The 14,761-nt window shown below is 47.3% G+C and overlaps 1 protein-coding gene across 1 annotated transcript in view; it reads right to left on the bottom strand.

Moving 5' to 3' along the window:
- Positions 1-14,355, bottom strand: part of Prcc (proline rich mitotic checkpoint control factor) — a 34,643-nt gene extending 20,288 nt beyond the window's left edge. The window contains exon 1 of the mRNA XM_069990220.1: positions 13,494-14,355. Within this exon, the coding sequence (XP_069846321.1) occupies positions 13,494-13,961 (468 nt within the window). The 5' untranslated portion in view covers positions 13,962-14,355. The remainder of the gene's footprint in view (positions 1-13,493) is intronic.
- Positions 14,356-14,761: the final 406 nt, after the last annotated feature.

Raw genomic sequence — 14,761 nt, 5'->3', positions numbered from 1 at the left:
AAGGTTTTTATAGAGTCCCAAGACACCTTTATGCTTTAACACCTTATGCAAGAGATGCACTATTCTGAAAAGAAATACATTTAATCCTAATTTAAGATATGCATAGCAAGGCACCATTAATCCTAGCTACTCCTGAGGCTGAGATCTGAGGATTGTGGTTTGAAGCCAGCCCTAGCAGGGAAGTCCTTGAGACTCTTTTTTTTTTTTTTTTTGTCGGTCGTGGGGCTTGAACTCTGGGCCTGGGCGCTGTCCCTCAGCTCTTCAGCTCAAGGCGAGCGCTCTACCACTTGAGCTACAGCGCCACTTCCGGTTTTCTGGTGGTTTAGTGGAGATAGGAGTTTCACAGTCTCTCCTGCCCGGGCTGGCTTTGAACCGCGATCCTCAGATCTCAGCCTCCTGAGTAGCTAGTATTACAGGCATGAGCCACCAGCGCCCGGCTGTCCTTGAGACTCTTATCTCCAATTAACCACCAGGAAACCAGAATTTGTACTGTGGCTCCAAGTGATAGAGCACTAGCCTTGAGCAAAAAAGCTCAAGGACAGCACCGAGGCCTTGTGTGTTTAAAAAAAAAAAAAAAAAAAAAAGATACATAGCATATCTTTATTTTCACATCCTGTAACAAAAATTGTCTCTAAGGTGACAGCAGAGGTAGACTATACTATAGCTGATGGAACAGAAGGCCAGATCAACTGTAGGAGGAAAATTCAATTTCTCCTCAAATATCACAAGTTGTTTTCATTACACTGACAACCTAAGTTTAAAGTCTGAACACACGTGCGCGCGCCCACACACGTGCACACACAGACACGCGCACACACCCCTTCCTCTCTGGGCATCTTCTACTAAACTTCTACTGAACCCCTGTATAAGTCATGCATACACACATCACCATGACAGACTCTCTGAAACCCTAAACTATTGCTAGATTATGGCCTCTCACCTCTGAGAGAGGGACAGAAATAACTGTAACAGTTGACAAACAGAGCTTAGAGACACTCAGTACCCACTGAACTATCATAGAGGAAGCCCAGGAGACTGGGAGTTGGGGAAAGGCAATGAAGACTGTCCCTGAGCCTTGCACTGACCCCAGCAACCTCGTCTCAGAAGAACATGGGAACATAGGACTGGTTCACTTTGATGATACTTAAAGCACTTTGGGACATGCAGGGGCCTGACTGGAAACTAACAAGAAACAGAAGTACAGCAAGGAATTAACTAACGTTTCAGCAAAGAAAATAAATCTTGGTGCCCAGAACCAGAAAGCAGAGATGAGTAATCCAAATGCTGAAAGATGTGTGGTATATCCTCCAATCATCCTGGGGGAAATATAGCTGTCTCAAAGCATTTGAAAGGAAATCAATTCAGCTCCTATCAAAACTGGGCTAGAGGCAACAGGCTTAGACTAAGCACACAGGATTCAATTTAGATGCTGAGGTGACATCCTTGAGAAGTCCAGAGCATTTAAAAACCTTTTTATCATAGTAGAAAACACAGCATAGCCAGGAGCCAGTGGCTCACGCCTGTAATCCTAACTATTAAGGAGGCTGAGATCTGAGGATCATGGTTCAAAGCCAGCCCAGGCAGGAAAGTCTGTGAGACTCTTATCTCCAATAAATCACCAGAAAACTGGAACTGGCACTGTGGCTCAAGTAGTAGAGTGCTAGCCCTGAGCTGAAGAGCTGAGGGACAGTGCCCAGGCCCAGAGTTCAAGCCCCACAACTGACCAAAAAAAAAAAAGCATAAATTTTATTTTCTTTTTTCTTTCATCAGTTGTGGGGCTTGAACTCAAGGCCTCTGTCCATGAGCTATTTTGCTCAAGGATAGCACTTTACCACTTTGAGCCCCAGCACCACTAAAATTTACCTTTTTTTGGTTGGTTGGTCATGAGGCTTAAACTCTGGACCTGGGAGCTGTCCCTGAGCTCTTCAGCTCAAGGAGAGCTCTATATCACTTGAGCCACAGCACCACTTCCAGTTTTCTGGTGATTAACTGGAGATACTTTCCTGCATGAGCTGCCTTTGAACTACAATCCAAAGATCTCAGCCTCCTGAGTAGCTAGGATTACAGGTGTGAGCCAACAGCACCCAGCAAATTTACCATTTTTAATGTGAACAATTGAGCAGCATTAAGCACATTCACCATGTTATACGACCATCACCACTATCTATTTCCAAAACTTTTTCATCATCTCAGACACGGTATCATTACACACTAACTCCCTATTCTCCCTCTCTCAGCCCTGGCTCCCCCATGCTTCTTTCTTTCTCATGAATTGGCCTCATCTGGGTCCCTCTACAAGTAGAGTAAGACAATACTTGTCCTTTGTGACTGTTTTACTCAGTATAGTATTTTTACTGTCCATCCATGCTGTGCCTATATCAGAATTTCATTCCTTCCCAGGGCAGAATAATATCCCAGGGTATGCAGACACCACATTTTGGCTATTATCTGAATGGACATTGGAGTTGCTGTCACCTGTGGTTTCTAGGGGTAACTCTGCTTGAATACTAGCATACTGGTACATCTGTTTCAGTTGCTACTTTAGATTCTTCACACATCTAAGTGAAACTGGCAGATTATAGAGTAATTCTGTTTGTTTAATGCAGTAAGGAAACTGTTATCCTCTAGAATAAATTACATAAAGATGTGGCATCATCTCCTAGACTCTAGGACCTAGAGAGTACTGAAGAAAAAACAGTGGTGGGCTGGGTGCTGGTGGTTCACACTTGTAATCCTAGCTATTCAGGAGGCTGAGACCTGAGAATCATGGTTCAAAGCCAGCCCAGGCAGGAAAGTCTGTGATACTCTTTTTTTTTTTTTTTTTTTTTTTTTTTTGACGGTCGTGGGGCTTGAACTCTGGGCCTGGGTGCTGTCCCTCAGCTCTTCAGCTCAAGGCGAGTGCTCTACCACTTGAGCTACAGCGCCACTTCCGGTTTTCTGGTGGTTTATTGGAGATAGGAGTCTCACGGTCTCTCCTGCCCGGGCTGGCTTTGAACTGCGATCCTCAGATCTCAGCCTCCTGAGTAGCTAGGATTACAGGCGTGAGCCACCAGCGCCCGGCGAAAGTCTGTGATACTCTTATCCTCAGTTAACCACCCAAAAACTGGAAGTAGAGCTGTGGCTCAAAGTGGTAGAGCACTAACCTTGAGCATAAAAGTTCAGGGGCAGCACCCAGACCCTGAGTTCAAGCCCCACGACTGACCAGAAAAAAGAAAACGGTGAGCTGGGCAGCCTGTATATCAGATATAGACAGGCAATGCTAGAAACACAGGAGGCCCAGGTGGGAAGTGGGCTTTGCAAGTATGAACCAGCTGTGACTCTTAAGAAAATATTGCTGGGCACTGGTGGCTCACGCCTGTAATCCTAGCTACTCAGGATACTGAGATCTGAGATCCTCGTTCAAAGACAGACAGGGGGGCTGGGAAGGTGGCTCAGTGGTAGAGCTCTTGCCTTGCATGCATGAGGCCCTGGGTTTGATTCCTCAGCACCATATAAGCAAAAAGAAAAAAGCGAAGTGGCACTGTGACTCAAGTGGTAGAGCGCTAGCCTTGAGCTGAAGAGCTGAGGGACAGCGCCCAGGCCCAGAGTTCAGGCCCCATGACTGGACCCCCACCCCCACCCCCAAAAAAAAGACAACCAGGGCAGGAAAGTCAGTGAGATTCTTATCTCCAATAAACCACCAGAAAACCAGAAGTGGCAGTGTGGCTCAAATGGTAGAGTGCTAGCCTTGAGCTGAACAGCTCAGAGACAGGGCCCAGGCCCAGAGTTCAAGGCCCACAACCAACAAAAAAAGGAAGAGAGAGAGAGAGAGAGAGAGAAAAAAAAAACATTGCAATTTTTCTTGGCCTCACAAGAACCTGAGCCTCAATGGCACTACTGTCCTCTCTGTTCCAGCTGCCAAGAATGACAAGACACATACACCCAAGACTGCTGAGCAAGAACGGAAACAGACATTTTCCATTAAGCAGAGTCCGGTGGGATCTGCTAATATATCAGAGCCTCATTCCCCATGGCAGCCTTCCGCTTATCTTCCTAGGCTCTGGTTCAGAGACTCCCTCTCCAAAAAGCAATCACTAGCTGCCAGGGCCAGGAGCCAAAGAGGAAATAAAGGTCCAAGAACAGACCTCACCCCTATGGCTCCAAACTCTAATCACTACGACTATTATCCTGATTAGCTAGATTCATCAACTTTGGTACCCAGTTCATATCTACCCTTTAGTTTGAATTGCATTTTTTTCCCATTTCTGCACTCCTCATGTGTATTGTTTTCTGATTTTTGGCTCTTCTGCTTAGTAGTCAGAAGACACCAAGCACAAAACACATTTAGGCTCAAATACCTCTATCACTCCCAAATACGTGATTTTTTTTAAAATCATTTGTTTCCTCCTCATAAACTAGGAGCAAAAGCTCAGATCTAGAATGGAGGAAGAAGGGTGAGCAAACATAGTCATTATACTCAATGTACAATATGTAAAAAATGAATTATGTGGGGCTGGGAAGGTGGCTCAGTGGTAGAGCGCTTGCCTTGCATGCATGAGGCACTGGGTTTGATTCCTCAGCACCACATAAGCAAAAAGAAAAAAAAAGCCGGAAGTGACGCTGTGGCTCAAGTGGTAGAGCGCTAGCCTTGAGCTGAAGAGCTGAGGGACAGTGCCCAGGCCCAGAGTTCAGGCCCCACGACTGAACCCCCCACCAAAAAAAAAATGAACTATGTAAACCTGAGGATAGGGACAGGAGGAGGAAAATATGGGACGAAAAAGGAAAGGATGACATTGACCAAGAAGCATTATATACTCATAATCTGACTTATGGAATTACACAAGTACTTAATTGTACAAGTACTTAATCATAAAGAAAAATATAGATGGGTGTGGCAGCACATACTTGTGAGGCAGAGACTGAAGAATCCAGAGTTTGTGAACAACCCATGCAAAACTAAACTGTGAGACTCTATCCCAAAAAAGCAAAATACTGCCGAGTGCCAGTGGCTCACACCTGTAATCCTAGCTACTCAGGAAGCTGAGATCTGAGAATCACGGTTCAAAGCCATACCAGGCAGGAAAGTCCGTGACACTCTTACTTCCAATAAACCACCAGAAAACCAGAAGTGGTGCTGTGGATCAAGTGGTAGAGTGCTTGCCTTGAGCTGAAGAGCTCAGGCACAGTGCCCAGGCCCAGAGTTCAAGCCCCATAACTGACAAAAAAAAAAAAAAAAAGCTCTAGGACAGCACACAGGCCCTAAGTTCAAGCCCCTCGACCAACCAAAAAAAAAAACAAAAAAGCCATGGTGCCAGCACTCATGAAAAAATAGATGGGTGATCTGAGGACTGCAGTTTGAAGCCTGAAAAAAAAAGAAAAGAAAAAAAAATGGTGGGGGCTGGGAAGATTGCTCAGTGGTAGAGCGCTTGCCTTGCATGCATGAAGCCCTGGGTTCGATTCCTCAGCACCACATAAGCAAAAGAAAAAAGCCGGAAGTGGCGCTATGGCTCAGGTGGTAGAGCGCTAGCCTTGAGCTGAAGAGCTGAGGGACAGCGCCCAGGACCCAGGCCCCACAACCAGACCCCTCTCCCCCCCCAAAAAAAATATATATGCACTCATTATCTTGCCCATGTAATTGTAACCCCTCTGTATGGCATTTTCACAATAAAAAATAAATAAATAAATAATAAAAAAGGCCAAAGAGTAGAAGTGAAGCTGTGACTCAAGTGATAGTGAAACTCTTATCTCCAATAAACCACCAGAAAATGGGAAGTGGCTCTGTAGCTCAAGCGGTAGAGCGCTAGCCTTGAGCTGAAGAGCTGAGGGACAACGCTCAAGCCCAAAGTTCAAGCCCCACGACCGACCAAAAAAAAAAAAATAATAAGAAAGCTTAGCATCCAGGCCCTGAACTCAAGCCCCAGGACCAACACATACATAAAACATACATACAGCCGGGCGCTGGTGGCTCACGCCTGTAATCCTAGCTACTCAGGAGGCTGAGATCTGAGGATCGCGGTTCAAAGCCAGCCCGGGCAGGAAAGACCGTGAGACTCCTATCTCCAATAAACCACCAGAAAACCTGAAGTGGCGCTGTAGCTCAAGTGGTAGAGTGCTCGCCTTGAGCTGAAGAGCTGAGGGACAGCGCCCAGGCCCAGAGTTCAAGCCCCACGACCGACAAAAAAAAAAAAAAAAAAAAAACCATACATACATACATACACACATACAAACATACACACACAGAATACAGCTAAGTGTCAGTGAATGACACTCCTTTCCCTTTCCCATATGATAGAAACTAGTGAAATCTGTCTCAGAGATTAGAACTTTCCACTATTTGGGTAAAAAATTGAAAGTTGTGATAAAGTTAATCCAGGCAACTCTAAATTTATTTTCTTTCTTTTCCTTTTCCTTTTGCTGTTCCAGGGATGGAATCCAGGGCCTTGTGCATACTAGACAAACAATCTACTACTGAGCCATACTCCATGTGTCCAATCTTAAAACTTCTGTTTGCATAAGCATACAAGAAACCTTTTTTGGGGGTAGGAGGGTAATATGAGATTTAAACATAAGGTCACATGTTTGCTGGGCAGGAACTCTACAGTAAAGCAATTCCTCCAGTCCAAGAGAAAACTCTCCTAACAGACTTACAGTCCTAAGTACATTTTTTTTCCAGTCTAGGGGCTTGAACTCAGGGCCTTGGTGCTGTCCTTAAGCTCTGTTGTTGTTTTTGTTTTGTTTTGTTTTCTCAAGGCTAGCACTCTACCACTTGAGCCACTGAGCTTCTTCTGATCTTTTCTGTTTATGTGGTACTGAGGAATTGAACCCTGGGCTTCATGCATGCTAGGCAAGCACTCTATCACTAAGCCACATTCACAACCCCCTAAGTACAATTTTTTACATACTGACTTCAAGAATCTGCATCCCATGAACCTATTAAATCAACCACTGTAGCTTGAGTTAGAGCAAGAAGGGTAAAACGATGAGCATCTCTAATTCCCCACTTAAATCAAAAGCTTGACTAAAGCTGGGGATGGTGGTGCATGCCTTTAAGCCCGGCACTCAGAAGGCTGAGGCAGCAGGATCATGAACCCAAGGCCAATCTGAGTACATATTGAGACTCTGTCTCATACAATAAAGCAAAAACAGGATACACCTGGGGTACAATTTGGTATTATGTTGATTGCAGATGATTGGATGATGATCCAAATCAATCAAATTCTCTCTTCTGGAAAACTAGAACTGAGACTAGATCACAGCTCAATCTGGGCTGATCTCTAAAAGGAAGGAAATAAAAACAAAGGAGGTAGCTATCTTCTGTCACGAAGAAAGGCTAAGAAAGACCTTGTGATGCCTATAATCCCAGTTCTCAGGCAGTTCAAACAGGAGGATTCTACATTCAAAGCCAGCCTAAACTCAGGCTGGGAAGGTGGCTCAGTGGTAGAATGCTTGCCTCACATGCATGAGGCCCTGGGTTCAATTCCTCAGCACCACATAAGCAGAAAAAGCCAGAAGAGGCACTGTAGCTAAAAGGCACTGTAGCTATAGCCTTGAGCTGAAAAGCTGAGGGACAGAGCCCAGGCCCAGAGTTCAGGCCCCACAACGTACAAAAAAAAAAGTATTCTTTATCTGACTTATGTAACTGTAACCCCTTTGTACTTCACCTTTATAATAACAATAAAAGAAATTTTGTACTGGGTGCTTGTGGCTCACACCTGTAATCCTAGCTATTCAGGATGGTGAGATCTCAGGATCACAGTTCAAAGCCAGCCCAGGCAGGAAAAGTCCATGAGACTCATCTCTTATCCCCAGACAAACCAAAACAAAAAGATTAAACCAAACAAAAAACAAGATGCATTAAGAAGAAAGTGGCGGGCTGGGAAGATGGCTCAGTGGTAGAGTGCTTGCCTTGTATGCATGAGGTCCTGGGTTCGATTCCTCAGTACCACATAAGCAAAAAGAAAAAAGGCCAGAAGTGGTGCTGTGGCTCAAGTGGTAGAGTGCTAGCCTTGAGCTGAAGAGCTGAGGGACAGCGCCCAGGCCCAGAGTTCAGGCCCCACGACCGGACCCCCCCTCCCCCAAAAAAAAGAAGAAGAAGAAGAAAGTGGCCTGCAGAAAAAGAATGAATCGAATGTGTGGAGTTCTAAGCAGATCCTGTTCCAGATGCCAGGCCCGCCCTTCCGCCCTTCCTTCCTTCCTTCCTTCCTTCCTGCCTCCCTCCCTCCCTCCTTTCCTTCCTTTCTTCCCTTCCTCCCTTTCCTTCCTTTCTTCCCTCCCTCCTTCCCTTCTTTCTCTCTTCTTTCTCCCTCCCTCCCCCTCTCTCTCTTTCTTTCTTTCTTTCTTGTCCTGGGGCTTGAACTCAGGGCTTGGGCATTCCCTAAGTTTCTTTTGCTCAAGGCTAGCACTCTACCACTTGAGCCGCAGTGCCACTTCTGCTTTTTCTGTTTATGTGGCACTGAGGAATCGAACCCAGGGCTTCATTCTTTTTTTTTTTTTTTTTTTGTCGGTCATGGGGCCTGAGCTCTGGGCCTGGGCACTGTCCCTGAGCTCTTCAGCTCAAGGCAAGTGCCCTACCACTTGAGCCACAGCGCCACTTCTGTTTTTTTCTGCTTATGTGGTGTTGAGGAATCAAACCCAGGGCCTCATGCATGCAAGGCAAGCACTCTAGCCACCTTCCCAGCCCCCAGGGCTTCATTCTTGTGAGGCAAGCACTCTCCCACTAGGCCACATTCCCAGCCCCATGCCAGGCCCTTTCTAAGGGACCACAGTATGTTCATGATGCTTTATCACTTAACCCCATTTGCTCTACTTCACAATTGCCTGGGACAAAGGCAGAGGGGCAATCTTGAATCTTCTCCTTCGTTCCTCTAGACCTATTAACATCTATCTCCTAGATATGCTTCAATACCCCCAGCTCTATCCCTCCTCCAGCCACCAGCACCTCACAGTGAAGCTCATGGCTCTGTGATGAAAGAATTCTGGCTCAGCCTGTATAGACTCTAACCCATAACAAAGCAGGAAAACTTCAGCACAGCCTCCAAGGCCCATTGTCATCTGCTTCTCCAGTCCCATCTCCTACCACCTGCTCCCCATGTACTCCAGAACAGAGCCTATCTTGAGGTTCCCCAAGCACCTTCAGAATCTTTCTCACTCTAGGCCTTGTACATTTGTTTTCTTCCTCTCCGCTCTACCCCCGCATTCTGCCTGCATCCCACTCACCCATCTTATCTTTGTTGAGGCATCTTCACCTGCTAGAAGCCTATCTCCCCACACTGGACTAGAGTCTGCTAGATGGATACAGGCTGCTCATGAAACCAGCTCCATCATGACTCTTCTCTGTCTAACCTAAAGTCTATTTCTCCACATAAACTGTAAGTTCCCTTTGGGTAGAGCCTATCATGTTCATCATGGTACTCTTAGCTCCAGGTACAAGGAAGCAAGGATTTTAAGGAATGATAGTTAAGTTTTCTGACACTTCAGACAACCTAAATGGAAGACTCTCAGCTTCCACCAGCATCATTTTCTAATGATGATCTAGCTCTGCCTTCCAGAACTAGATATGAACCTCTCCACCATCTCTGGGGAAAGAGGAAGGCTGGCTCAAAGTGTCACCTTCCCTACTCATCTTCCACATTTCACAATTAGGGAAAGGGAGAGAAAGTCTAGAGGGGAAAGAAAGGAGAGAAAACAGAGAACAAAAAAAAAAAAAAAAAAAGAGGTTTGGTTTGTTGTTGTTTTTTTTTTTCCTCAATCCAAAGCCTTTCTTTATCCCAAGGCCTTTCTTTATCCCAGGTTAAATCATGGCAAGCTAAGTTTCAGAGGTGCTTTTCTTGGGTCCTAAAATAAAAACAACAGTCTCAAGTGGAGGGAAAAGATTCCAAGGAAAGTTTGAAAGAAAGTCAGACATAATGACATACACTTATAAGTCCAGGTACTCAGGAGGTACAGGTTAGGAGGATCGTGGCCCCAGTAACAGTGCCAAACCCTATCTTGGTGGGGGAGGGAGCAGGAATAAAGCCAAGTACCAGCTAAGTATACCTGTAATCCAGCTACTCAGAAGGCTAAGATCTAGAAGACTGAGTCTGAAGGCCAGTTAAGAGCAGAAAAGTCTGTAGGATTCAGTCTCCAAAGTAACTAGCAAAAAGCAGAGCTAGAAGCATGGCTCAAATAGCAGAGCAAGTCAGAGGAGCAAGCAAACAAAGTAAATTTAAGGCCTTGAGTTCAAACCCCAATACTACAAAAAAGGAAAAGAGGGGATGGAGGGTAGGTTGAGAGTGTGTTAGAAGGCTCAGACAGATAAATCCACAAGACTCTTATTTTCAAATGACTAGCAAAAAAACAAAAAACAAAAAAACCAGAAGTGGAGGTATGGCTCAAGTGGTACCCAGCTCTTATCTCCAATTAACCAGTGAAAATGCGGAGCAAAAGCAAGAGCAAGGGAAAGAAAGAGTCATGGAAAAGAAGGAAAAGGGAAGGAAAAAAAATACACAAGCAGGTGCTGGTGGCTCATGCCTATAATCTTAGCTACTCAGAAGACTAAGATCTAAGAATCACAATTCAAAGACAGCCCAGGCAGGAAGGTCCATAAGAAACTCAACTCCAACTAACCACCAAAAAGCCAGAAGTGGAACTGTGGCTTAAATAGTAGTGCACTAGTCCTTGAGCAAAAAGGCTCAGGGACAGAGCCTAGGCCCTGAGTTCAAGCCCCAGGACTGGTACCCCATTCCCTCAAAAAAAGTTAAGTTTGGAAAAGTATAAAAGAGAAACACTGAGCTGGGCGCTGGTGGCTCATGCCTGTAATCCTGGCTACTCAGGAGGCTGAGATCTGAGGATCACAGTAAAAAGCCAGCCCAGGCAGGAAAGCTCATGAGACTCTTATCTCCAATAAACCACTAGAAAACCGGAAGTGGTGCTGTGGCACAAGTGGTAGAGCATTAGCCTCAAGCTTAAGAGCTGAGGGACAGCTCCCAGGCCCAGAGTTCAAGCCCCATGACCAACCAAAAAAAAAAAAAAAAGGCTAGAGAGAGAAAGAGAGAGAGAGAGAGAGAGAGAGAAAAACAATGTAACCTGAAAGATTCAATATTCAACTTGGATGCTGGTGGTTCCAGCCCATAATGCTAGCTACTCAAGAGGCTCAGGTCTGGGGATTGTTTTCAAAGCCAGCCCTGGCAGAAAAGACAGTGAGACTTTTTTTTTTTTTTTTTTTGGTAATGAGTCTTGAACTCTAGGCCTGGGTGCTGTCCCTCAGCACTTAAGCTTGAGGCTAATGCTCTACCACTTGTGCCACAGTACCACTTCTGGTTTTCTGATGGTTATCAGAGATAAGAGTCTCTGGGACTTTCCTGCCAGAGCTGGCTTGAATCATGATCCTCAGATCTCAGCCTCCTGAGTAGCTAGGATTACAGGTGTGAGCCACTGGCATCCAAATGACAGTGAGACTCTTATCTCCAGGGCTTTTGTCGTTGTTGGTCACGGGGCTTGAACTCTGGGCCTGTGTCCCTCAGCTCTTCAGCTCAAGACAAGCACTCTACCACTTGAGCCACAGTACCACTTCTGGTTTTCTGGTTGTTAACTGGAGATAAGAGTCTCACAGGCTTTCCGGCCCGGGCTGGATTTGAACCGTGATCCTCAGATCTCAGCCTTCTGGCTGGGAAGGTGGCTCAGTGGTAGAATGCTTGCCTTTCATGCATGAGGCCCTGGGTTCGATTCCTCAGCACCACATAAGCAGAAAAAACCAGAAGTAGCATTGTGACTCAAGTGGTAGAACACTTGCCTTGAGTTGAAGAGCTGAGGGACAGTGCCCAGGCCCAGAGTTCAGGCCCCACCACCTACAAAAAATAAAAATCTCAGCCTCCCGAGTAGCTAGGATTATAGGCGTGAGCCACCAGCACAGCTCTTATCCCCATTTAACCAGCAAAAAGCACCAGCCTTCACCAGGTGCGTGTCTCACACCTGTAATACTAGCTACTCAGGAGGCTGAGATCTGAGAATTGCAGTTTGAGGCCAGCCTGGCAGGAAAGTCTGTGAGCCTATTATCTACAATAAACTACTCAAAGGGCAGAAGTGATGCTGTTGCTCAAGTTTTAGAGCACTAACCTTGAGCAAAGAAGCTGAGGGACAGCACCCCAGCCCAGAGTTCACGCCCCAGGACTGGCCAAAAAAAGAGAGAGAGAAAGAGAGACAATAAAGAAGGAGGTGAGGGCTGGGAAGGTGGCTCAGTGGTAGAACGCTTGCCTTGCATGCCAGAGGCCCTGGGTTCGATTCCTCAGCACCACATACGCAAAAAGAAAAAAGCCGGAAGTGACGCTGTGGCTCAAGTGGTAGAGTGCTAGACGAGCTGAAGAGCTGAGGGACAGCACCCAGGCCCAGAGTTCAGGCCCCACAACCGGACCTCCCCCCGCCCCCCCAAAAAAAGAAGGAGGTGAGGAGTAACAAGTGATAGGAAGATGCAATTTTCAGCCAAGCCATGAATGAAAAAGGGAGAGAACCTCAGGGTACCTGGTGGGAAGAGAGTGAAGAAACAGCCAGGGGGAGAAATAGAAATAACAAGACTCCAGACACTTTGGAAACTTAAGAGAAAAGCAAGAAGGCTATCCAAGGTGGGCCAGGGTTTGACCAGTCAAACTTCTCTGAAGAGAAAGGAAAAGAGCTTTCCACCCATTCAGTCTAAAACACTCCTTCAATCCCAAAGCCCTGACCCCAGAAGAGGCCTGGTGGTATTTTTCTGCTTCAACATCTAGAAATAACACAGCTCAGCTGCCTCTTCAAGAGCTACAACACAAGCATCCTAACTCATCCAGGCTTGACACTAGATAAGTGGTAAAACTTCTCTGACTTTACCAGGCCAGATCTTTCAAGCTAGCCTCCCATTTTTCCTCTGTAAAAATATATGTACCATGAGGCTGGGTAGGTGGCTCAGTGGTAGAGTGCTTGCCTTGCATGCATGAGCACCACATAAGCAGAAAAAAAAAAAAAAGCCAAAAAGTATGTACCAGAGTTCTGTAATGAGAAAAGGGGGCCAATGTCTGGCAAATGAACAGCCATCTACGACTCCATTTCTTCCTCAACTTCCCTCAAAAATAAAGCCAGGGTATCCTATCCTCTCCTTCCACAGCCTGAGGCTTTTAAGAGGCAAAGGACAAGGCTGGTCCAAGATGTTCAGCAGGGGCCTGGTCCCCTGTCGTTTCCTCAAATGCCAAGTTTCATCTTGCTCTCAAAATGGCAAGCGGAGGGGAAAGCCAGCCTGCGGAGGAGATGCCAAAGGGGAAACAAGTGTCCGTGTCTCTTAGGCACGGCCTGTCAGTCCTTCTGCATGCAGATCCAGCTTCTAGAATCCCGTATGACCAAACACCCTGACTCCATAGCCAACAAACTTCAGCTCAATTACTCTCACACGAAGAGGATTCCAGGTGCCTTGGGTCAACCAAAGTGTTTATAAGAAGCACAGTAATCGCCCCACTTCATCTAGCTGTGCTCAAACCCGAAGTATATTTGAGGTGCCCTTCCTGGATACTCACATCCCCCTTGTGTAGCTCAGGCGCTGCGATCTTCACCGGCTCGGTCCTCTTCTTTGGCTTAGGAAGCCCCAGGGGGGGTCCGGCACCGCCGATAGGAGGGGGCAGACTGAGGCCAGGGCCTCGGGGCGACGGTAGTCCCAGTCCCAGCCCCTCCCCAACTCCCGCCGCTTCAGCCGGGCTCACACCTGGAGGTGGAGGGAAGCCTCCCAGGCCGAAGGGCAAAGGGGGAGGAGGCTGGAGTCTGGGGTCTCCGGTAGGTGGGGGCAGCAACAGCGGTGGGGGAAAGGCTGGAGCCAGCATCTGGGGGGGCGGGGGCAGCAAGGCCGGACCCTTGGGTGCAGGGAGAGATGCAAACAAGCCACCTAAAGCGGGCCCAGACGTAGGCGCCACCGCCTCCTCTTCCTCCAGCTCCGGCTCGGCCTCATCCGGCTCACTCTCATCGCTGCTGGCGTAAGCAACTAGCGACATGGCGCCTCCCGCCTTTGGGGCGCCCTTGCCGGCAGCTGAGGCCTACTAGAGACCGGGGATACCCAGAGGCCTAGTAGGCCCCGCCTCTGGGCGGGGCGGGGAACCAGACGCTCGCTTGCTCTGTACCCTAAGACTATCCGCGGAAGGAGCCCATGGCCACGGGTAGATTTCTACCAAATAACGCTTCCCTCTCTCCTCACTTAAGCTCCTAGTCCCAGACAACTACACACAGCTAATGGCCGCCGAGTCACTCCGCCTCCTCCGTGCCTCACCAACATAGGAACTACAACTCCCAGGAAACACTTTGAACATAACCCCATTCTCTGCCGCAAGGGCCTCCTCGCAAGGCACGGCGGGAGTTGGAGTCCTAAAGAAAATTAAGGCCTGCGCGAAAAGACAGGAGGGAAGCCCGCCTCTGACGCAAAGACTCCTGGGACGAGTAGTTTTTATGGTCGCCGGCCAATTCCTAGGTAACTACAAGTCCCACCCGTCAACGCGGTAGTAACGGAGGTAGATAGGAAAGCATTTCGGTACTTGAAGTTTTGAAGGGCTGTTTCGTAAGCGCTAAGATTTATGGGAGATGTGGCACGCTTAGAAACTGCAAGTGTTGTCGGGCAAAAGAGGGAGTCTGGGAAGGTGGCGGAGTAGGGAACCATAGCTTAAAGGGACAGTAATCTGTAAATGAACTGATGAAGTTCTCAAGGGGGCTGTGCCCCTCCATGACCTGGGTGGGCGTCCCGCTCACCGCGCCCCACAGCCTGGGCTCATCTTACAGAGACCAGTGAGACAGAAAGATGGGC

The sequence above is a fragment of the Dipodomys merriami genome, unplaced genomic scaffold (assembly GCF_024711535.1).
Source record: "Dipodomys merriami isolate MVZ:Mamm:240054 unplaced genomic scaffold, mDipMer1.0.p SCAF_392, whole genome shotgun sequence".
Classification (NCBI taxonomy): domain Eukaryota; kingdom Metazoa; phylum Chordata; class Mammalia; order Rodentia; family Heteromyidae; genus Dipodomys; species Dipodomys merriami.
This window is presented reverse-complemented; position numbering and strand designations above follow the sequence as displayed.